Below are 24,928 nucleotides of genomic sequence, written 5' to 3'. Positions count from 1 at the left end.
CCTGATCTTTTCGGAGTCGCAGCAAGAACATGACAAGCACGTCAAGGAAGTGCTGGGCAGGCTAAAGCAACACAGGCTCTACGCCAAGCTGGAGAAGTGCCAATTTGACGTGCCGGAGGTGGATTTTCTGGGCTACAAGCTGTCTGCCAAGGGGCTCGCCATGGACAGCGCCAAGGTTCGAGCGGTGTTGGATTGGAAGAGCCCACGCAACCGGAAGGAGGTCCAACGGTTTGTCGGCTTTGCGAACTTCTATCGCAAGTTTATCAAGGGCTTCGCGATGCAGACGGCGGCCATCACTGACACCCTTAGCTCCAAGAAGAAGAAGTTCATCTGGACAGAGCAGGCGGAGCAGTCCTTTCAGGCCCTCAAGCGTCTCTTCGCGTCGGAAGAGCAGCTGCTTCATGTCAACCCCAGCATGCCGATGAGGGTGGAGACAGACGCTTCGGACAGAGCAGTGGGGGCGGTCCTGCTGCAGAAGGACCCGCAGGGCGTGTGGCGGCCGGGAGCGTTTTACTCCAGGAAGCTCAGCAAGTCCGAGCAGAACTACACCATATGGGACAGGGAGTTGCTGGCCATTCATGCAGCGTTCAAGGCGTGGAGGCACTTTCTGATCGGCGCCAAGCACACGGTGCAGGTTTGCACGGACCACAAGAATCTGGAACACTGGCGCACGGCACAGTTCCTGAACCAGAGGCAGATACGTTGGGCTGAGTTCTTTGCGGACTTCGACTTCCGAATAGAGTATGTCCCGGGGGACACCAACATCATGGCAGACGCTCTCTCCCGCAAGCCACAGTATCTGGAGGACGCAACACCAGCGGCCGCCATGCACATCTTTGCACCGACAGTGTGGGCGTGCGCCGCGGCGACCGTGGACCTAGAGGCGGTGCGGCGAGCGTTGCAGGGGGACTCCTTCGCACGAGCAAAGATGGCAGAGGTGCAAAGGGGCAAGGCAGCGGCCGACGGTTTCCAGCTACGAGATGGCTTGCTCATCCGTAAAGGGGCCATCTACGTGCCGGGAGACGAACTTCGAGCCAAGGTGCTACAGCAGCTGCACGACGCACCCACGGCCGGGCACTTTGGCAAGGAGAAGACGGTGGAATTAGTAGCCAGGGATTTCTGGTGGCCTGGAATGAGAGGGGAGGTCGCAGACTACGTAGCGAGGTGTGACACCTGCCAGAGGGCAAAGCCGGTGCACAAACCGCCGGCTGGACTGTTGGAGCCGCTGCAAACTCCGGTCGAACCTTGGGAAAGGGTGGCTCTGGACTTTGTCACGGATCTGCCCAGCTCAAGGGGCAAGACGGCAGTGTTGGTGGTGGTGGACCTGTTCTCCAAGATGGCGCATTTCATTCCGTGTGCTAAGGTGGCCACGGCGGAGCAAACCGCCAAACTGTTCATAGACCACGTGTTCAAGGTTCACGGTCTACCACGGTCTATTCTGTCCGACCGCGGGCGGCAGTTCATCTCGAACTTCTGGCAGAAACTGATGGGCTTCCTAAACGTCAAGATCAATCTGGCGTCGGCGAGACACCCGCAGACCAACGGGCAAGCGGAGCGAGCCAATGCCATCATGCAGCAGTACCTGAGATGTTATGCAAACAAACAGCCTGCGACGTGGGTAGATTACCTGCCGCTTGCAGAGTTTGCCTACAACAACACGAAGCACGTATCCACGGGCGTCACGCCGTTCTTCGCCAACAACGGGCGGCACCCTAGAACCTTTCCGGGACTGGAATGCAGGGGAGAAGGGGAGCCGCAGTCAGCAGATGCGTTCGCGTCGGAGCTGCAGGAAGTCCACGATCAGCTGCGGCGCCACCTGGAGCTGGCTAAACACGCATACAAGGTACAAGCGGACAAACACAGAAGGGTTGGTGAAGAGCTCCACGTGGGAGACTGGGTCTGGTTAGCAGCCCACGCAGTGCCGGCCAGGTCGTTGGCCAAGAAGAAACTAGGGCATAAACAACTGGGGCCCTACCAAGTCGAAGAGCAGGTCAACCCGGTGGCTTTCAAGCTGGCGCTTCCGGAGGGTTCCAGAATGCATCCGGTGTTCCACAGATCGGTGCTCACTCCCTACAAGGCACCGCACAGGTTCCAGGAACCCGGAACGGCGCCGAGTCCGCTCAGAGAAGGAACGGGGCACGCGGGAGTGGCACAGGAGGAGCGCATCAACGAAGTCACGGAGATTTTGGACTCCAGATGGGGGGAAGAGGGAGTAGAATACTTTCTCGCCAGGGAGGGCACCCCGGCCAGTGCGAACAGCTGGGTGCCGGGCTACGCTTTAGACGAACCTCTGCTCAAAGACGAGTTTCATGCCCTCTTCCCACATAGACCTATGCCAGCAGACTTTTTCGACGACTGGCTTTTCACGCCCACGCTTTCGGACAGCACGTTCAGGGGGTTCGACTCGGACGAGGAGCCAACACGAGACGTCCGTTCCCCGGAGGGGTCACCCTCGGGATCGGTCTCAGAACCCTCGTATTGGTGGGACGATAGGCCGGAGGAGCAGTTCCGCAGGAAGTGGCTGGACTGTTCCGGCAGAGCAACGCCGCCTGGAGGAAGTGCGGGAGAGACGGACATGGACATTTTCGGGGACGACCCTGGTTTCGAGCACGGCGGCACAGAGATGGAAGAGGAGGTGACTGTCGTCAACGAGAGCAGAGAGGAAGAACTGGAAGAGTTCCGCTGGAGGCCTGCCACGGGAAGCGACCGATATCCGACGTTCGTCCCTTTGCAACAGCAGCCCCCAGCTCCAGCACCGGAAGGAGGGGAGGGGGGAATGGGGGGCTTCGAGGGGGGGATGGATGTCAGGGGTTTAGGTGCAGAGGCACGGGCAAGGGAGGAAACAGAGAGCGAAGGGGAGGAGACAGAGGAAAGGATGAGTGATGACGACGACCCGAGATCTCCCAGTCTTTCCAGTGAATCAGAGGATTCACAGAAAGGAGCACCAGTGGCCAGGGCAAGGGGGGAGTCTAGGGAGGCACCCCAGGAAGATAGAGCCAGAGGAGACTCAGGGGGGAGCAGCTGGAGATCGGGACCAGCGTCACCGCCAGGAAGCAGGGAAGAGGAAAGGAGCCAGGAGGGAAGCGCTGGCAGCTCACCACAGGAGGGAGGGCAGGAGTCAGGAGTGGCCACACCTCCATCGGGGAGCGAGGAAACGGTTAAGAGGAAAGTGGAAGGTTGGGCGCGCGCGCCAAGTTCAAATGCAGAGGAAGGCGGCGCAGTGAGCAGCCCCGAAAGGGAACCGGGTCCTAAAGCCCGGCGCAAGGAGGCAGAAGGGTCCGGGTCAGCGTCAGAAGAATCCCGGAAGGAAGAAGCCCCGGGGGGTAGAGGGACCCAGAGGAGGACAGTCAGGAGGAAAAGGTGGAGCAAGGCTAGGATATTAAGTTGGTGCGCACGGGGCGGAGACTCAGACGGAGCCTCGCCGATCTAGCTAGTAGACGTAGAGTTGCAGACAGCAGCGTGAGAATGGAAACTGTAATTCAATAAAGACTTTTACTTAATGACCGCTGGCTAGCGTGATCCTCTGTGAGCTAGGATCTTGAAGCAGCTCTGACAATATATAAAGAAAATACTGTCTGTCTCTGTCTTTGCAAACCTGGGGCAATCAAGGAAATGGAGCTACTCCTGTAGGGGAAAAGGTTGAAGTTTGGGGACTTTTTGGAGAAAAAGCGAGTGAGAGGCGACATCATCATCATCATAATAATTTATTATTTATACCCCACCCATCTGGCTGGGCTTCCCAGCCACTCTGGGCAGCTTCCAACAAAATATTAAAATACAGTAATGCATCAAACATTGAAAGCTTCCCTAAACAGGGCTGCTTTCAGATGTCTTCTAATAGTCTGGTAGTTGTTTATTTCCTTGACATCTGACGGGAGGGCGTTCCTCAGGGCGGGCGCCACCACTGAGAAGGCCCTCTGCCTGGTTCCCTGTAACTTGGCTTCTCGCAGTGAGGGAACCGCCAGAAGGCCCTCAGAGCTGGACCTCAGTGTCCAGGCAGATCGATGGGGGTGGAGATGCTCCTTCAGGTATACTGGGCCGAGGCCGTTTAGGGCTTTCAAGGTCAGCACCAACACTTTGACTTGTGCTTGGAAACGTACTGGGAGCTAATGTAGGTCTTTCAGGACCGGTGTTATGTGGTCTCGGCGGCTGCTCCCAGTCACCAGTCTAGCTGCCGCATATACGTGTCTGGAGGAAGTTGGACAGCAAAGGAGTTTTCTCCCTCTCTCATAACACAGGAACTCATGAGCATCAGATGGAGCTGAATGTTGGGAGATTCAGGGCAGACCAAATGAAATATGTGCTCACTCAGAGCAGACAGACTGTGGAACTCCCTGCCACAGGAGGGAGTGATGGCCACCAACTTGGATGGCTTTAGAAGAGGATTAGAGAAATCCATGGAGGAGGAGAGGGCTATTGATGGTTCCTAGCCATGATGGCTCCGTTCTGCCTCTACAGAGACAGCAATGCTCCTTAACTCCAGTTGCTGGAAGCCATGGGAGGTTAGAGGGCTCTTGGGTTCGAATCCTGGTTGCGGGTTTCCCTTTGAGGCACGTGGTTGGGTCTCCCTATTTCCCAGGGACAGTCCTGGATTTACAGAAGCGGTTTCTGAATGTCCCACTTTTCCTTCAGACGTCATCGGAGAAATGTTGGAGGCATGCGGAATTAGATAGGCCATTGGCTTAATCTTGCAGGCTCTTCTCCCGCAGTTTTAGGCTACAGACCCCGTGGGCACTGCCAGGACAGGATGCCAGGCGAGATGGGCACTTGGCCTGATCCAGCCGCGCTCCTCTTAGAGTGAGGTTTGGCAAGTGCCTGGACAGACCAGCCTTGCTCAAAGCAGGCCTTGAGATTCGAACCAGCGCCCCCCCCCGGCCCCCTTCCAGCTCTGAGAGAGGCCCTCGCTGCTAGGGGTCTCAGATGCCTTGCAGATAAAGTGACTCTCCTCCACCACCACCTCCTCCTCCTCCTCTCCCCTGAACCAACAGCTGGATCCTGTCAGCCAAGAAGCCATACTTCTGGCCTGGAACGGGGCAGCAGTGATGGGGGGGGGAGCAATTAACTCCATCCCCTAATTGGAACCATCTGCGGCACAGGGGAGTGCGGTCTATGCGCCGACGGGACGGAGACATGTCTGCCTCATTAAGAGCGCATTGCGTGGGCGAGACGAGGCGTCCAGCACACTCAGGGCTCCAATCCGCACGAACACCATGCATAGCTGTCAACGTTCCCCCCCTTTTTTTAAGGGAATTCCCTTATTCCGAATAGGATTCCTCACAAGAAAAGAGAAAAGTTGACAGCAAAGCCAGAGGCGTGTTTGCTTCAGATAGCGTAGAGAATGACACCCGCCTCTCTTGGGTTGGAGGAGAGTCTCCTTCTTGGAAAATTGCAGTCTGCAACACACAAACACACACACCTCCTTTTTTCCCAGGCTTGCTTGAGGTTTCTTACTGGCAGTTTGAGTCCTATTGATTTCAACAGAGCAAAAGAACCAGTTTGCACATTTGGGACAACCAAGTGGCAAAGACATCCCCAGCTTGAGGGTTTTTAATAATAATAATAATGTTAAAAAAAAATATTTATATCCCACCCTCCCCAGCCGAAGCTGGGCTCAGAGCAGCTAACAACAATAAAAGTAACACAGTTTACATAAAATCACAATCAATTAATTGATATGCATTCTAAAATCAATTCAAAATCAAATTAATGGCAACCATTGGGCTAGAGTTCTGTGAGGATTGCCAAAGGAGGGAGTCACGCTGTGCCTTGGCCAAAGGCCTGGTGGAACAGCTCCGTCTTGCAGGCCCTGCGGAAAGATGTCAAGTCCCGCAGGGCCATAGTCTCTTGTGACAGAGCGTTCCACCAGATCGGGGCCATGGCCGAAAAAAGCCCTGGCTCTGGTCGAGGCCAGCCTAACCTCCCTGTGGCCCAGGATCTCCAAGATCACTGCAGATGATGACAGCAGCCACGAGAAAGCTGCAGAGGTAGCGCAGGATAGTGCGCACCCAGAAATTATCTCTTTCAGCTTCTGCCTTCTGGAAGAAGGTCCAGGGTTATAAAGACTAGGACTAGCCACCTGAGAAACAGTTTTATCCAAATGAGATTTTGGTTTTAAACGCAGTGTAAGGTAGTCTCTGTGGGAGTATATTGTATTTAATTATGGGATATCAGACATTTTAGGGGGTTAACCAGGCTTTTTAGGGGGTTAACCAAGAGAAGAGAAGACTCCCTGGAAAAGACCCTCATGTTGGGAAAGATTGAGGGCACAAGGAGAAGGGGACAACAGAGGACGAGATGGTTGGACAGTGTTCTCAAAGCCACAAACATGAGTCTGACCAAACTGCGGGAGGCAGTGGAAGACAGGAGTGTCTGGCGTGCTCTGGTCCAGGGGGTCACGAAGAGGCAGACACGACTAAACCACTAAACAACAATAACAACAACCAGGCTGGGATAGCTGGGATAGCAGGCTTGTTGGGTTTTGAATGTCTGATGTAGATTTTTTCAATTTCCTTGTTCTGTATGGGACAATGACAATAAAGATTATCGTATCATATCGTATCATGGAATGCCCTCCCATCAGATGTCAAGGAGATAAGCAACCATCTGACTTTTAGAAGACATCTGAAGGCAACCCTGTTCAGGGAAGTTTTTATGTGTGATGTTTTATTGTGTTTTTAATATTCTGTTGGGAGCCGCCCAGAGTGGCTGGGGAAACCCAGCTAGATGGGTGGGGTATAAATAAATACATTATTATTATTATTATTATTATTATTATTATTATTATTATTATTACTACTACTACTACTACTACTATTATTATTAACATCATCATCATCCCTGGTGGCATCTACAGTTAGGGCTAAAAAGCCCCTGCTGGAGACCTTGGCGTCAGTGAGCAGGCAATACTAAAACGCACATCTTCCTTCCAAACAATCCTGGAAGCTGTAGTTTGCCAAGGGTGGTAGGAACTGTAACTCTGCCGGGGTTAAACTACCCAGATTAAGGGTAGTTTTTAATAAGGGTTAAATTCCCTGGTTTCTTTGGAAGAAGTTCACGTGCTTTAAATTGGCATCAAATGTGCTTTAAACGGTGTGGTTCTTCCTAGATCGACCAGTGGGGCTGACTCTGTATCTAAGGCAGCTTCCTTTATTCCTTTCACACTTCCCTTTCAGCCCTGCAAATGAGGAGCCTGAAAGAAAGCAAAGAGCTGATACGATTAAAAATAAATGCTTCCCTTCCTAGTCACCTCGAGGGAGATTCCCACTCATTCTTGGTGACCAGGACAGGGGCTTTCGCAAACCTACCTATCTCTTCTTATCCGCCAGGTGCAAACGGAGAGCGATCCCGCACCCCATCTCCCCAAAACTCTCCCCGACTCCACAACGAAAGCTGCAACATCGCCCCTCTGACACCATCCCAGTCGCCGGTAAGCAGGGAGAATGGCATGCGAACCAAAAACCTACCGAATTCAGAGCAGTGCCCCGGGGAGGTTCACAGGCAGGGTGTGAGGGTGATAATCCCTGCCGCCCCCATCCAAAATAGCCTAAGTTCAGTCTATTGCCTGCCATGTCTCTTTGAGTATTCATCTGGCCTTGTTTAAAAAGCTGTTGTCACAGCATCTTGTGGCAGTGAGTCCCAGAGGCCACCTGCAGTGTGCGAAACACGCCCTTTTCGCTTGTCTGAAGCCTGCTGCCTACAACAGTTCTCTGTCTCTTTCCCCGTCTCCCAGTTTTATTTACTTAGGTGGGAAGCATTTTTAAAAAGTGAAATGTTCAGATTCCTACATCGCAGGGGGTTGATCTAGATGACCCTAGGGGTCCCTTCCAAGTCTACAATGCTAAAGCAATCCTCCACCATCTAGCCTGTGATGGAACAGTGTGGGATTCCACCATCTCACTCTGAGCAATGGGTTAAGCCAGTCTTGACCGTTTGGATGTCCTCCAGAGAGTTTGGACTACAAATCCTATCAGCCCTGGTCTGGGACTGATGGAAGTTGTCGTCCAAATCAATGGGGGGGGGCAAAGGCATTGCTAAGCCCACAGATTCTTAGTCGGGTGTGGTGAAATTGCCCTCCAGGAACTGAATCCTCTGCCTTCTGTTTCCAGAGGAATGAAATCCGGATGCGCCAAACCACTCCCTTCTCTGTGGTGGTAGCCATTGACTTTGGGACCACGTCCAGTGGCTACGCCTTCAGTTTTGCCAGTGACCCAGAGGCCATCCACATGATGAGGTACGTGGCATTGCTGGGAGGAAGAGTCCTGCGTCGCAGGTGGGGTTGGACTAGATGGCCTTTGGGGTCCTCTACGATTCTACGAATACAAGAGGGTCAAAATGAATTCCCTGCCAGCCTCCCCCTGTGTTAAACATTCACCTTCTTAAAATCCCCCTCTGTGAGGTTGAAGGGTGAACTGTCAGGCGGCACAGGATCCAAGCCCCATGGCTGGTCCCCAGAAATGGATAAGACAAGGAAAAGTTCTTACCCACTGCTTTTTATTCAATATTCACAGAGAGAGGCTTGGGAATGCCGCCTCTTGGAAGAGTGGCGTTGCCCCGAGTGAGTCTCCACCCGCTCTCTCTCTCATGCGCCATCGCTACGGGTGCTGAAAAGTGCATTCCCTTATTCCGAATAGGATTCCTCTCAAGAAAAGGGAAATGTTGACAGCTATGAGCTCTTTGCTCTCCTACTTTCAAGGCCCGCCGGGTTCTGGGAGAGGAAGGGTCTGGAATGCTTTCCAAAGACTCTGCGTCCGTCAGCTGTGCTTCTTCCTCGTCCCCTCCCATTATCTCCCAGCTTTCCCCCTCATCTGCCTCTGAGCTGTGACCTCCCTCAAATTCTGAACTGTCGTCTTCTTCTCTGGAAGGGTCAGGCTGGGAAGGCGGTCTCCACCATGCCCAGTCCCTGACATGAATTTTACCTGTACCTGTACCTTCTCTTGCGGGGCCCAATTAGTGTCATTGCCTTCCGTTAAGAGTTTGGGTGTAATCCTTGACGCCTCCCTTTCCATGGAGGCACAGGTTACAGCAACAGCTAAGGCAACATTTTTCCACCTTCGCCGCATCAAGCAGTTGGTCCCTTACCTTTCCCGCCCTGACCTGGCCACAGTGATCCATGTGACGGTCATCTCCAGGCTTGACTACTGTAATTCGCTCTACGCGGGGCTGCCCTTGAAACTGTCCCAGAAACTCCAGCGGGTGCAGAATGCTGCAGTAAGGCTCCTCATGGGGTCTCTGCCATGGGAGCATATTCACCCAGTGCTTTTCCAGCTGCACTGGCTCCCGGTGGAGTATAGGGTCAGGTTCAAGGTGCTGGTCTTGACCTTTAAAGCCCTTTGTAGCTTACGGTCCTCGTATTTACGGGACCGCCTCTCCTGGTCTGCCCTGCAGAGGACCTTCAGGTCCATGAATAACCATAGTTTAGAGGTCCCAGGCCCTAAGGAAGTCAGACTATCCTTCACCAGGGCCAGGGCCTTTTCAGTGATGGCTCTGACCTGGTGGAATGCTCTGTCCCATGAGACCAGGGCCCTGCAGGATTTAACCTTCTTCCTTTGGGCCTGTAAGACAGAGCTATTCCACCTGGCCTTTAATTTGAATTCAGCCTGATCTTTTATTTCCCTTCTCTTCCCTCCCCTTCCCTTTTTATGAAGATTACCTGCTCTGAGACCCCACAGCTAATTCTCCCCTGGTCTCCTCACTGGCCCAAATAGGACCAATTGAGCCAGCTAGCCCTGGGGATTATCTAATGCTTATTAGATGGGTTTTCCCTAAATTGATTTCTGAACTTTGAATTTTATTGTTATTCATGTTTTTATACTGTATTTTATGCTGCTTTTATGATTAAGTGTTTTAAATTTGTTGTTGGCTTCCCTGAGCCCAGTTTTTGAACCGGGAATGGTGGGGTATAAATAAAAAATTATTATTATTATTATTATTATTATTATTATTATTATTATTATTATTACCTGGGTTTATTGGTGGAGGGCCAACTGCCCTTACAGCTCCCCTGCCTGTGGACACCCTAGTTTTGCAGCAGATTGTGGACCAGTGAGATAAGTGGACTGGGAAGGGGGGGTGACCTCTTTCAGTGAGTCTGTGGGCTGAATAGAGGGGCCTGGCTGGACATCACCCAGCCATTGCATCTGTGGTTCCCCACATCCGTTTAGGACACAGACAAGTCAGCCCACTTTCTGATCCCTCCTTCCAGGAAATGGGAAGGCGGAGACCCAGGAGTAGCCCACCAGAAGACCCCCACCAGCCTCCTCCTGACTCCAGACGGCAGTTTCCACAGCTTTGGCTACACCGCCAGAGACTACTACCACGACCTGGATCCCGACGAAGCTCGCGACTGGCTGTACTTTGAGAAGTTCAAAATGAAGATCCACAGCACTAGCGTGAGTTCAGCGGCTGAAGCCTCCTTTGGGGGCCATGGAAGGCACAGTATCCCCGACTGATGGGATATGGAAGCACTTTCAAGGCAGCCAACAAGTTCCTCTCAGACTTAAGGATCAAAATTTGAGCTCACAAGGACTGTTTGAAGGTGGAATGGTCGAGCCCCAGGAGGTTCTGGACTCTCTGTGCTGGGCCGGGGGGGGGGGGTTAACCCGAGCCACACGGTCCAGTCCTGAATCCAAGGGTTCCATGAGGAGTCACTCTGACAGGGCCAAGGCAGGAAACCAGGCTAGGTCAGGCACAGGGTATCAGGCAGCTTCCAGCAAGCAGCAATATTGCTCCCGCAACCTGGGGCAGGGTCCGACAGCCTTTTATCTTTGTCGGGGTAGCGGCCGGTCCTGATCCCCCGGCGACTCACCTCCCTGTCTCGCCCGAAGGCGAGCACTCATCCTGTGAGTACTCAGGTCTCTCCTTCTCTCAGACCTCAGTCTCTGCAGATCGGGAGATGTTGGTGGCTTACTAGATCCAGAGGCCGCCTCAACCTCTCCTGACCCAACCGGTAGTGGAGCAGCTGTAAGGCATCTGGAGCCAGGGCAGGCTCAGGCCCCTGATTCGGCCCAGCTGGTGCTTGTTGCAGGGGAACCTGTGCAGACTGGGACTCTTCAGAATCAGGCCCCAGACTCGGTTCAGATGCCACCTGAGGCAAAGGATCCAGTGCGGACTGAGACTCCTCTGGCTCTGAGTCCGATCCCGAGTCCCAGGCCATCAGAACCTTCTTCCTTGGAGGTTTTTAAGCAGAGGTTGGGTGGCCATCTGTCAGGGATGTTTTAGCTGAGATTTCTGCATTGCAGGGGGTTGGACTAGATGACCCCTGCAATGCAGGGAACCCAGCTAAAGAATCCCGAACAGATGCCCATCCAATCTCTGCTTAAAAACCTCCAGTGAAGGGAAGCAATTTGTGCAATTTGTATCCACAAGGCTTCAATCTATTCTGCTGTATTTATTTTGCAAGATGTTTGTTGCATTCTTCGTTGAGAACAACGCAGCAAAAGTGACCTTCAGTTTTCAGTCACCCAGAAGCCTCTCCTGGACGCTGGATGCTCTTTATCCAAAATGAAAGCAGCCTCTCTCAGTTGTTTGGTTTTTTTTTCCTTTCCAAAGAGAGGTGTGATGATTGGTGTTGATATCTCTGAGCTCTCAGAGGCGACCAGGAACAAGTTAGGCAGGTTCTGATAACCCAAAGGCAGGAGTTGGTGATTCTAACCTGTTTGTGCACATCTGTTATGTTAAGAATGCCATGTGAACACTTTGAATTAAGCTACTTAAGAGGAAACCCGTTTGCCTTCAGGGAGATTCTGGCTGTTCCATTGGGCAGATGATCTCCCAGGTGATCTTCAAACTCCCATGTGCAATTTGCAGCTGATGGCCATGTTGGAATATGGATAGATGCTAAGAGAAGATATATTTATTAGATACTGTCCTTCCTTCCTCATGTTTGTGAGTTCAGCGGAATGGTATCCCTTTCCATCTTAGAAGGGAAGCTTAGATAGATAGTTTTAGCGTTTAATTTTTGTTTGCTTGTTTGTTTTGTTAAAGATTTTCTTGTTTTACAAAACTGTTTGCAATGTCTCTCTCGTATTTTTTTTTCCATGTAACATTTTTACAAATCAGTTTCATTTGTTGAGACATTGGGAATTCAGGATGATCTCCCCCTCTTAAAATAACAATCAAAAACAAGGTAAAATTACATTTACTCACTCAGAATACTTCTTGAAGAGTAACAGAGCAGCTTTGCTCAGGCAGGCTGAAAAGGACAATTCGGTTACAAAGACATGCTTAAAACTAGCTTAAAAATGGAGTTGCAATGACCTTGGGAAACCTGGCAGTCTGTCATGGGGTGGTGGTCTAGGTGGAAGCATGCAGATGGAGAAGGGAATATTTATGAGAGGCTCAAGGGTCCTGTGTATGTCCCCTTGAGGCTAGAAGCCGGCTGGAGTCCAGGTGAGATGTATGGTAACAAGGGGGCAGGGCGTGTCAGTGGGAGAAGATCAGGACCCTGGTCAGTTCCCCGTGGAGAAAGCCTACAAGGGAAAAAGCAAAGGACAAGCTTACTCCACTGGATGTCCAAAGACGGGGGCTATTGAATGAACTGAGAGCAATCCATCTCTGTTTCCCTCCTCTTTTGCTAGGACTTAACCATGAAAACCGAACTGGAAGCAGTGAATGGGAAGAAGGTGCAAGCTCTGCAGGTCTTTGCGCATGCTCTCCACTTCTTTAAGCGACAAGCACTGCAGGTAAGGGAAGGGGGGGGGAGAGAGACACGCAGAGGCGTATGTCCGTCATGCAGAGAAGTCACACAGAGGCAAAATTTGGCTGGGCATGAAATAACTTTCTGCAGTTGTCTGGAGAAGGCATTTGACCGGCTGGTGTTTCTCCTCCACTGTAATAATTTGTTACAGTCTCCTTTTTAGCCTCTCCCACAGTTTCTTCCCCACTCAGAGACCCTCCTTTTCCTAACATTTCTTCTTCACAGACTTGGGGCCCCTGTAGATGGCAGTTCCTTTGCAGGGGTTTTCTGAAACATGTTACTGATGCAATAATAGTGCATTCGAGGTGGGTTTATACACAGGACATCATTCTGCTTCATTAGTTCTTCTGCAGTGCTTCCTCCAATGTTATTGCACTTGTTGGCCTCTGGAGGGGCATCCATGCCCTATATTGCAGCTCACACACCCTCCCCCCCAATTACTTGTGCGCTGCAGTTAGGCTTGGAAAAATCCCTTTGTTGCAACAGAAAGGTTCTTTTCCATTCTAATGCAAGCAGGGAACAGCAAGGTGAGGGAGAGACACTGTGGGATGGGTTTGCAGGCCCCCTGTGCAAGTACACACACACACACACACACACACACACACACACACGGCTTGGGACCAGAGTAGCCACCTTCTCCCCTGTAAGCTTGCCTGATCACGAAGCTCAAATCAGCTACACAGGCCCTTCTCCAAGCTGAGGTAGGTGCCAACCGGAAAAGCAGCCTTTTCAGTGGTGGCCCCACATCTCCAATATCTCCCTCTCCAAAGAGATTTGGGGGGAACCCACAATATGGCAATTTCCAGGGCTGGTGCAGCACTGAAGAGTGACTGGATTCAGGCAGCGCCAGGGAGAGGTGGACGGAGAAGAGAGAAGAATTGGTGTTTGGATGTTGCAGGAGGACCTTGAAGGTGGTGGTCCAAATTGTGTGGAAAAGGCAGCATTTGGGCTCCACTTCAGGCGGCAAAATATCATGGGATGGCCTGGGACATGGCTGCCAGGCAGCTATCTGTGTGTTACCTTGCAACAATCTGTATTCCTTCCAGTTAGAAGTAGCAGTGAATATCAGTGTTTGAAAAAGAAGAAGGTTCTGACCTCCTTTTTACTCCTTTGCCTAGTCCTCAGACCTTAGTTGGCACAAAAGAGTCTTTGAGAAAGAGTATTCTTGCAGAGTATTGCTGCTTTTATTCTTAAAAAGTCTTCTTCTCCAACCATGACCCACAGCTTTTACACACACCAAACGCAACCAGCTTTCTACCATCCAATCAACCCAACACCCAACACTAACATTGACCACTCTATATACAGTGGTGCCTCGCAAGACGAAATTAATCCGTTCCGTGAGCCTCTTCGTCTAGCGGTTTTTTTGTCTTGCGAAGCAACCCTATTAGCGGATTAGCGGATTAGCGCTATTAGTGGTTTAGCGGCTATTAAAGGCTTAGCGGCTATTAAAGGCTTAGCGGATTAGCGGCTAAAAGGCTATTAGCAGCTTAGCGGCTTAGAAAAAAGGGGGGGAAGCGGAAAAAAATCGGAACACTTGCAAGACGTTTTCGTCTTGCAAAGCAAGCCCATAGGGAAAATCGTCTTGCGAAGCAGCTCAAAAACGGAAAACCCTTTCGTCTAGCGGGTTTTCCGTCTTGCGAGGCACCACTGTATACAGGTACAATTTGGTGAAAGGTTGCATGAGTTATTGTAGGCCACTGACTCATGCTGACTTAGTTCTTTTAGCATTAAAGAAACGGTGGCCAATTTTTAGCTGTGATAGTGAATAAGTTTGCCTCTCCTTCCTATGGTTGCTCCCTTCCCCCTCCGTTTCTTGGCACCAGTGGAGAGTCAATGCCTCCTGCTTTGTTCCTTGTGCCTTGCAGGAACTCAAGGACCAGTGCCCAGCCTTGCCAGAGAAAGATGCCATCCGGTGGGTGATCACCGTGCCAGCCATCTGGAAACAGCCTGCCAAGCAGTTTATGAGGGAAGCTGCCTACCTGGTGAGTGAAAAAGCCATTGCTCTTCTTGGCTGCATCAACAGAAGTCTAGTGTCCAGATCAAGGGAAGTCATAGTACTGCTCTCTTCTGCCTTGGCCAGACCACACCTGGAGTCCTCCTGTGTCCAGTTCTGGGCACCACAATTTGAGAAGGATGTTGACGAGCTGGAAAGTGTGCAGAGGAGGGCAAGGAGGATGAGGGTCTGGAAGCCAAGCCTTATGAGGAATGGTTGAAGGAGCTGGGTACGTTTAGGCTGGAATAAAGGAGACTGCGAGGAGATATGATAGCCATCTTCACATATCTAAAGGGCCGTCACATGGAAGATGGGGCAAGCTTGTTTTCTTGTAGGACATGAACCAATGGCTTCAAGTTACAAGAAAGGGGATTATGACTAAACATTAGAAGATGAGCAACTAAATAGGCCTGGGATGGTATTGTTATAGATGTTGTGGGGTCCAATGATGGTGTTGTCTGGGTGTATGTGGCAGCAAAGTTAGCATCTGGGTTTATTGCAGGCTCTGGTACCAGTGTCCATGTTAACTCTGGTTGCTGTATTATTGTGGGCGAGGAGCTGTTTAAGACTGGGTGGCTGTCGGTAGGCAATGAAAGGTCTTCCTCCCATAGCTTGAGAAAGAGAGCTGTCATTGTCTAGGAGATGTTGTAAATCTCTGATGTTGCATTGAACTGTTTTAACTTGGGAGCTGTACAGTGATACCTCGGGTTAAGTACTTAATTCGTTCCGGAGGTCCCTTCTTAACCTGAAACTGTTCTTAACCTGAAGCACCACTTTAGCTAATTGGGCCTCCTGCTGCCGCCACGCCGCCGGAGCACGATTTCTGTTCTCATCCTGAAGCAAAGTTCTTAACCTGAAGCACTATTTCTGGGTTAGAGGAGTCTGTAACCTGAAGCATATGTAACCTGAAGCGTATGTAACCCGAGGTACCACTGTATGTGATTACTAGTGGTGCTCTGTTATTTTCTCTTTTGGGTCTGTCTTGCAGCAAGACCAAGTGTTTCAGGTCAGGAGTCTGGCGTTCACACAATAAATTCAGGATGTCAAATGCCTGTAAGACTCACGTCCCCCTCTGTGGTTTTGGCTGCCATTGAGCTGTTTTTTCTTTCTTTTTTTAAAAAAATGGTTTTCAGTTATATACGGTACATTTCAATAGTCTTGCAGTCATTTTAACATTTCAAAACTCAACTTCCTTCCTCTTTCTGCGGTTCCTTAAATTTATTTTTATCTTTTCCTGCATATTCTAAATTAACTTAAGTTATTCTTTTTTTAAACTACTTTAATTATATACTCTTGTATAACTGCAGGTTGTAACAATAATCCTGCCAATCTCCTTATCTGTTTACAATTTGTTTGTAGATATTCAATGAACCATTTCCATTCTTTCATAAAAAAAAGTTTGTTATCTTGATTCCTTATTTTTCCGGTAAGTTTCGCCATTTCTGCATATTCCATAAGTTTTTGCATCCATTCTTCTTTCCTTAGGACTTCTTCTTCTTTCCATTTTTGGGCAAATAACATTCTTACTGCTGTAATATGCTCCAACTCAGACCCTCAAAGTGTCCCTATTTTCCATGGACATCCCTGATTCACATAAGCTGTCCCAGGTTCTGATTTTATCTTGGAATGTCCCCCTTTTCCTTTGTTGTTTAGTCATTTAGTCGTGTCCGACTCTTCATGACCCCCTGAACCAGAGCACGCCAGGCCCTCCTGTCTTCCCGCAGTTTGGTCAAACTCATGCTGGCAGCTTTGAGAACATTGTCCAACCATCTCGTCCTCTGTCGGTCCCCTTCTCCTTGTGCCCTCCACCTTTCCCAACATCAGGGTCTTGTCCAGGGAGTCTTCTCTTCTCATGAGGTGGCCAAAGTCTTTGAGCCTCAGCTTCAGGATCTGTCCTTCCAGTGAGCACTCAGGGCTGATTTCCTTAGGAATGGATAGGTTGGATCTTCTTGCAGGCCATGGGACTCTCAAGAGTCTCCTCCAGCACCATAATTCAAAAGCATCCATTCTTCGGCAATCAGCATTCTTTATGGTCCAGCTCTCACTTCCATACATATATGTAGGGGGGGGGGATGTTGGAGGGCATGAAAACTGCCTTGCCCAATGAATTCTGCACTGCATATTTCTATGGATGATGTTAATCACTCCTCCAGGAGCGGCTGTTGCCAGGGACTCTCCAGAGAGATTTTGGGGCTGTCTTCTGCAACGACTCCTTCCTCCCAGTGACCTCCTTTCTCTTCCTTCCTCCAGGCTGGGCTGGTTCCTTCGGAAAACCCTGAGCAGCTCCTGATCGCGCTGGAGCCAGAAGCAGCCTCCATCTACTGCCGCAAACTCCGCCTCAACCAGCTGATCGACTTGAGCTACAAGCCCCAGGCCAACGGACTCATGTCGGATCTGCCCATCGATTCCAGCTTCAGGCAGGGTAAGACGCAGGGATCCTGCGCTCTGGAGCAAGTCAGTGCAGCTGGTATAGCACTGGGTGAATATGATCCCGCGGAGAGGACCCCGTAAGGAGTCTCGCCGCGGCATTCTGCACCCGCTGGAGTTTCTGGGTCAGTCTCAAGGGCAGCCCCACGTAGAGCGAGTTACAATAATCCAGTCTGGAGGTGACCGTCGCGTGGATCACAGTGGCTAGGTCAGGGCGAGAGAGGTAAGGAGCCAACTGCTTAGCTTGGCGGAGATGAAAAAATACCGCCTTTGTTATAGCTGCAATCTGCACCTCCATGGAAAGGGAGGTATCTAAGATTACACCCAAACTCTTAACAGACAGTGCTGGCACTAATTGCGCCCCCCGCAAGAGATGGGAGAATATCTTGTGACAGTGAGTTCCGCAGGTGGTGTGTGCATCTTCTACCCAGCTCCACCCAGGTTTCCCTCTTGGGCCGCCTATTCTCTCTTTTTTTTTAAGTAATGTTTATTAAAAGTTTAAAAGTTACAAAAAGAAGAAAAAGAGTTAAACAAAGCAAAACAATACAATACTATACATAAAAAACAAAAAACACTGCTTATCTTAACAAAACAAAAACAAGAACAGAAACAGAAACAATTAAAAACACATCCAATATTTCCATATCTTGTCTTTCATTTACTTGTTTCAACGACCTCCTCACACCTCCCTTTTTTGTATTCTAGTTCAGTTAGCTATTTCAGCAAATCCTTTCCATCTTTCTCAGTTTTTGTCCACCAGTCAAGCTTGCAAAAATTTACCATCTGCCCGATAATAAATGTTGGAAATGTAATGAGACTGAAGGTACATTCTTTCACCCTTGGTGGACATGCCCAAGGATTAAGACATTCTGGGAGATGATCTATAATGAAATGAAAAAGGTATTTAAATATACCTTCCTGAAGAAACCAGAGGCCTTTCTCCTGGGCATGGTTGGCCAATTGGTGACAAAGAAGGATAGAACTTTCTTTATGTATGCTACAACAGCAGCAAGAATACTTATCGCAAAGTATTGGAAGACACAAGGTCTACCCACTCTGGAAGAATGGCAGATGAAGCTGATGGACTACATGGAATTGGCGGAAATGACTGGCAGAATCCGAGACCAGGGAGAAGAGTCGGTGGAAGAAGATTGGAAAAAAATTAAAGACTATTTACAGAAACACTGTAAAATTAATGAATGTTAGAAGGATGCTGGAATGAGGTTATATGGCTTTAGCAGAAATGTTATAAAGAATTAAGTAAAAATAGACTGTTAATGGCCTAAAGGGGAAAAAATAAGGTTAGATTGTTCTCCTGTTCTCTGACGGAGTGGTTTTAAAAACAGTAAGAAAAGGGGGAAAGCATCAGAAGACAGTGGTTTAAATTAAGGTTTCCACACATCTGGTATTCGTTTGATTTTATTAGCAGAACAAACCACAGTTAATAAAGAGCCCGTCTCACTGCAAACAGCTTTGCGGACTCTTCTGCAGCTCTGCCTGTAGGAAGGAGAGCTGAGGGAGCCTTTATTGAGTCCACCAGTGAGTGCCACGCCTGAAGTTTCCAGGATCTGAACCACGGCGCCCCTCTCCTTCTAAGCAGAAGTTATTAAACCCGTCTCTCATATCAACAGTCTTGGGACCCTTTCTGAACATAAAACCTGATCTGCCTCACAAAGCAAAGGCATTCTGCACATGCTCAGGAAGGGAGTATTCTGCCCGGACGCTGAGGTCCAGCTCCGAGGGCCTTCTGGCGGTTCCCTCACTGTGAGAAGCCAAGTTACAGGGAACCAGGCAGAGGGCCTTCTCGGTGGTGGCGCCCGCCCTGTGGAACGCCCTCCCATCAGCTGTCAAAGAGATAAACAACTACCTGACATTCAGAAGACATCTTAAGGCAGCCCTGTTCAGGGAAGTTTTGTGGATGCCGCCCAGGGTGGCTGGGGAAACCCAGCCAGATGGGCGGGGTACAAATAATAAATTATTATTATTATTATTATTATTATTATTATGGTACTTCTGGATGCAAACGGGATCCGTTCCGGAGCCCTGTTCGCATCCTGAGTAGAGGGTAACTCGTGACTGCGCATGCGCGTGGCATCATTTTGAGCATCTGCACATGCGCGAGCAGCGAAAATAACGCACTCCTTTACTTCCGGGTTGCCGCAGCGTGCAAGCTGAAAATACTTATCCCGAAGCTATTTCAACCAAGGAATGGCTGTACATATGATTACTAAAACCCAGCATGGGCTTCTCAAAAACAAGTCATGCCACACGAATCTCATTTCTTTGTTTTTGCCGGAGTTACAAGCTTGGTGGATCAGGGGAATGCTGCGGACTTACTGTATCTTGACTTCAGCAAGGCTTTTGATGCCCCCTGTGACCACCGTCTTACAAGGAAGAGGGAGGTTTTTGAGCAGAGGTTAAATGGTCATCTGTCATGGATGCTGTAGCTGAGATTCCTGAATTGCAGGGGGTTGGACTAGATGACCCTTGGGGTTCCCTTCCAACTCTCTGATTCTGGGATTCATTTATCCTGACATTTATATCCTGCCTTTCTTCCAAGGAGCTAAAGGTGGTATATGTACTTTCCCCTGCCCTATGCTTTTTTTTTAATTTGCATTTTATTTATTTGTTAACATTCTTATATTACATTGGTAAACGCTGTCATATTACATTACAGGACTTACTATAATTTCCAACATGTATACATAAATTACCGTATTTTTCGCCCTATAAGACGCACTTTTCCCCCTCCAAAAATGAAGGGGAAATGTGGGTGCGTCCTATGGGGCGAATGCAGGCTTTCGCTGAAGCCTGGAGAGCGAGAGCGGTCGGTGCGCACCGACCCCTCTCGCTCTCCAGGCTTCACGGACCTCTCCCCAAGCAGCGGGAACGCTCCCGCTGCTTGGGGAGAGTTGCCGGCATCCCGAAGCCTGCGCGCGCTGATCTCAGCGCGTCCAGGCTTCGCGGATCTCTCTCCAAGCAGCGGGAACGTTCCCGCTGCTTGGGGAGAGTTGCCGGCATCCCCAAGCCTGCGCGCGCTGATCTCAGCGCGTCCAGGCTTCGCGGATCTCTCCCCAAGCAGCGGGAACGCTCCCGCTGCTTGGGGAGAGTTGCCGGCATCCCGAAGCCTGCGGCGCTGATCTCAGCGCGTCCAGGCTTCGCGGACCTCTCCCCAAGCAGCGGGCACGCTCCCGCTGCTTGGGGAGAGTTGCCGGCATCCCGAAGCCTGCGCGCGCTGATCTCAGCGCGTCCAGGCTTCGCAGATCTCTCCCCAAGCAGCGGGAACGCTCCCGCTGCTTGGGGAGAGTTGCCGGCATCCCGAAGCCTGCGCACGCTGATCTCAGCGCGTCCAGGCTTCCCGGATCTCTCCTCAAGCAGCGGGAGCCACCGCTGGGCTCCCACGGCTTGCAGAGAGCTGCCTGTTTGGGGGCTGGGGTCAGGGGAAGCTCGGGCTGCCCCAGCCCCGCGCCTGGGGGGGGAAATAATTTTTTTCCCTTTATTTCCCCCCAAAAAAACTTGGTGCGTCTTATGGGACGGTGCGTCCTATAGGGCGAAAAATACGGTATATATAAATTTTATATACCTAGAAAGAAAATGAAACAAAAAAGGAAGAACAAAGAGAAAAAACAAAAATCATATACATACCAACACACTAGACTTCCTCTCTATCCCGTTGTATATTCCTTTTTCACAAATGAATGTACTCTTATTATTGTATATTTCATTACATTTTATCTAATACATTCCTATATCAATATGTGCTCTTAGTCTTATTTCTCAACTCAGTCTCTCTCCAACCTCAATTGAATGCTAGCATAGATAGCGAATCTTCACAGTATTTTTGAACGTATGTTTTATATCTATCCCACTTTTTTGTTTTGAATTGCCTCTTAGGGTGAATTTTTGTTTTGAATTGCCTCTTAGGGTGTTTGTTGACTGCACCATTTCAGCAAATTCTTGTAGCTTGTAATGCCAGTCAGTTATTGTTGGGGCTTCTTGTTCCTTCCACCCCTTTGCCACCAAAGTCCGAGCTGCGGCCGTTGCATATAAGAATACCTCCCTAAAGGCCTTCGGGGTCCCCTGCCCTATGCTATAGCCGAACAACAACCCTGCAGAGTAGACTGGGGTGAGAGATTGCAACTGGCCCAAGATCACCAGGTGGGGATTTGAACACAGGTCACCCCTAGCCTGGACTTGAACCCAGTGCTTCCCAAATTAGTGCCACCAGGCTGGGGGCCACTAGGGGGCTCAACAAGCCAAGGGGACAGCACTGGAGGTGCAAATAGCTACCAGACTTTGAAAAGCTGGTCTCTCAGTATGAAGTTCATCAGTTTTGTTGAATCAATTCAGATAAATCATTCTAACTGGACTTTGAACAAATGTGCAATTAATTGCCACTGCTTTGAATTTTCATGTGTTATGAGTTTTCATGTATACCTGAAGGAGCGTCTCTACCCCATCGTTTTGCCCGGACGCTGAGGTCCAGAGCTAAGGGCCTTCTGGCGGTTCCCTCCCTGTGAGAAGCAAAGCTACTGGGAAGCAGGCAGAGGGCCTTCTCGGTAGTGGCTCCCTCCCTGTGGAATGCCCTCCCATCAGATGTCAAGGAAATAAACAACTACCTGACATTTAGAAGACATCTGAAGGAAGCCCTGTTTAGGGAAGTTTTTAATGTGTGACATTTTGATGTATTTTTACATCCTATCAGATATCAAGGAAATAAACAACTATCTGACTTTTAGAAGATGGTATTGACCTTTAAAGCCCTAAACGGCCTCAGTCCAGTATACCTGAAGGAGCATCTCCACACCCATCGTTCTCCCCGGACACTGAGGTCCAGCACCGAGGGCCTTCTGGCGGTTCCCTCATTGCGAGAAGCCAAGTTACAGGGAACCAGGCAGAGGGTGGCACCCACCCTGTGGAACGCCCTCCCATCAAATATCAAGGAGATAAACAACTGTCTGACTTGTAGAAGGCATCTGAAGGCAGCCCTGTTTAGGGAAACTTTTAATGTTTGAAGGACTACTGTATTTTAGTGTTCTGTTGGAAGCCGCCCAGAGTGGCTGAGGAAAGCCAGCTAGATGGGCAGGGTACAAATCATCATCATCATCATCATCATCATCATCATCATCATCATCATCATCTTTCTCCATGGTTCGTGCAAACCGCTGTTCTGAGCAAAGATGCACTGGGGCTGAGTTTATGGAACCAAGCAGGGTTGTGACCCAGAACACTGGTCTAACCGCTACACTATACTTTGTGCATGTTCAGAGGCACTGGGCCCAAAGGCCCAGAGCTGTTGAAAGCCAAATCTAAGCCTTCCCTAGGTGTGAGCTGAGGCAAAACATTTCTCTTTGTGGCTCAGACTGAGTGGTAGGTGACACACCTTCCAAATTCAGGGGGATTTTAGTTTCCGAATGCTGTCTTCTGCAAAAGTGACTCTGACGTGCTAATCTGAAGGATCTGTGCATGCTTGTGTGAGAGGCAAGGTCCATAATTCTAAATAAAGGCTTCTGTCTTGAAGCCAAGGGAGGGAAGCCGGAAGCCAGGAGACTCTCAAGAGGGGAATTGTGGGGAAATGGCCTGTTTCCTGAAACCTTGGCCAGGTCAGGGAGCTTCCCTACATCTGTTTAGCCTTGGGGGGGGTGGGTGGGAGAGAAGGCTAACTGTCCTCAGCCCCACCACGGACCATCCGGCCTGTACTGCAGTGCTGCTTTTACCCAAGGCGCTCCAGATCTTGCTCGTGGCGACTCCAGAACAACTTCAGATTGCTGAGCATTGCTCCTGGACTTCTCAGGAGCGTTCCCAATCTCCCCATTTCCTTGCCCAAACGATTTTTGCAACCATTGGTGAGATGGAGGAGTCAGTCAGATCTTGAGTCTCTACCTCATTTATTAGGGGTGTTAGCTGTGATTTCTGCATTGCAGGGTGTTGGACTAGATGATGATGATGATGATGATTTATTTATACCCCGCCACGCTGGGCAGCTTCCAACAGAATATTAAAATACAATAACCTATTAAACATTAAAAGCTTCCTTGAACAAGGCTGCCTTCAGATGTCTTCTAAAAGTCTGGTAGTTGTTGTTCTCTTTGACATCTGGTGGGAGGGAGTTCCACAGGGCGGGTGCCACTACCGAGACTCTTGGGGGCCCCCTTCCATTTCTACAGTTCCATGCAGTGCTTTTTCCAGGGGGGATGCAGGGGTATGCACACCCCTACACATTTTGTGTATCTTTGTACTTTTGTCCATTTACAGCCCATCCTACCTTGCAGGGTTGTTTTGAAGACAACATGGGGAGGTGGAAAGCCGTACACCACTTTGTGCTGCTTGGAGGAATGGCAGAATATAAATAAATAATAAAGAAAAGAAAAGAATAGGAGCTGGATAGCTCAGTTGGTTATGAGCGCGGTACTGAGCCAGTGTATGGGAGCCAGTGTGGTGTAGTGGTTAAGAGCGGTAGTCTCGTAATCTGGTGAACCAGGTTCGCTTCCCCGCTTCTCCACATGCAGCTGCTGGGTGACCTTGGGCCAGTCACACTTCTCTGAAGTCTCTCAGCCCCACTCACCTCACAGAGGGTTTGTTGTGGGGGAGGAAGGGAAAGGAGAATGTTAGCCGCTTTGAGACTCCTTCGGGTAGTGATAAAGCGGGATATCAAATCCAAACTCTTCTTCTTCTACTACTGATAATGCCAAGATTGCAGATTCAAGCCTTGTGTGGGACATGCGCATATTCCTGCATTGAAGATCCTCAGGGTCCATTCTATGATTATAAAACAAAACAACGAAGGGATTATTCCATTTCCTGTGTGTGTGTGTGTGTGTGTGTGTGTGTGTGTGTGTGTGTTTTCCCCATCTTGCTGCTGCCTTACTTTCCTATCCGTCTCCCTGCAGCCCGAGAACAACTCCGCCGTTCCAGACACAGCCGCACCTTCCTGGTCGAGTCCGGGATGGGAGAGCTCTGGTCCGAAATGCAGACAGGTAGGAAGATCCAGGGGGGGGCAATTCATTCCCCCCCCCCGAAAAATTTTTGTATTCATTTTATAACACAACTAAACAACACAAACAGAAAAAACAAACGATGCGAACAAATTCTTGTCTTATCCTTATTTTTTCTAAACATTGTTAGGTGGGCTTCCCCAAGTCCCCCCTATGTGATTTTCATTTTACCTCATCTTTCGCAGTTTACATATATCATAATTTTTAACCATTTTTTAAATCACACTTACTTTTACTATAAAAATCTTCACATTTTATCACTTACAAATAATACTGTTTTAAAATACACTATCTTCTACTTCTAACCCTGCAGCCTATATCCACTTCCAAAGCTATTCTGAGATTTAAATATTAACATATTTTTTCAAATATTCTTTAAACCTCTTCCAGTCTTTCAGGTGTACGCAATTCCCCACCCCAGTATATTTAATAAACATTGTCCAATCTTCTTTAAACGTATGTTCTTCTTGTTCTCTTATTCTATATGTTAAATCTGAAAGCTGTGCGTATTCCATCAGTTTTGAGTTGCCATTCTTCTGTGGTTGGGACCTCGCTCGTTTTACATTTTTGGGCTAACGAAACACAGGCCGCAGTAGTTGCTGGGATTTTTGACTACGTGCCATTCTGGGCAGCTGAAAGCCAAGAAGACTGAGCAGAGAGGAGTTGTTCTGCCTGGAGATATGGGACCTTGGATACAGCTCAACCATTGATTGAGGCCTCACACAGGCATGACGACTTATGACCTTACTGACTGGATAGTTTGTTGGTCAGTGTAGTGTTCTTTTTTTCCTTTTCCTTTTTCTTTTCTTTCTTTTT

General features: G+C 49.5%; 1 protein-coding gene across 1 annotated transcript in view; it reads left to right on the top strand.

Annotated features, from left to right (window-relative positions):
• Window positions 1-24,928, top strand: part of HSPA12B (heat shock protein family A (Hsp70) member 12B) — a 54,991-nt gene that overhangs the window by 19,173 nt on the left and 10,890 nt on the right. The window contains exons 3-9 of the mRNA XM_081207057.1: window positions 7,326-7,426; window positions 8,106-8,230; window positions 10,202-10,388; window positions 12,576-12,680; window positions 14,563-14,679; window positions 16,941-17,112; window positions 24,008-24,094. Coding sequence (XP_081063183.1) covers window positions 7,326-7,426; window positions 8,106-8,230; window positions 10,202-10,388; window positions 12,576-12,680; window positions 14,563-14,679; window positions 16,941-17,112; window positions 24,008-24,094 — 894 coding nt within the window. The remainder of the gene's footprint in view (window positions 1-7,325; window positions 7,427-8,105; window positions 8,231-10,201; window positions 10,389-12,575; window positions 12,681-14,562; window positions 14,680-16,940; window positions 17,113-24,007; window positions 24,095-24,928) is intronic.

Source organism: Podarcis bocagei (assembly GCF_964188305.1).
Source record: "Podarcis bocagei genome assembly, chromosome: 9".
In the NCBI taxonomy this organism is placed as follows: domain Eukaryota; kingdom Metazoa; phylum Chordata; class Lepidosauria; order Squamata; family Lacertidae; genus Podarcis; species Podarcis bocagei.
Note: the sequence above shows the minus strand (reverse complement) of the source record. Positions and strands in the feature narration are given on the sequence as shown.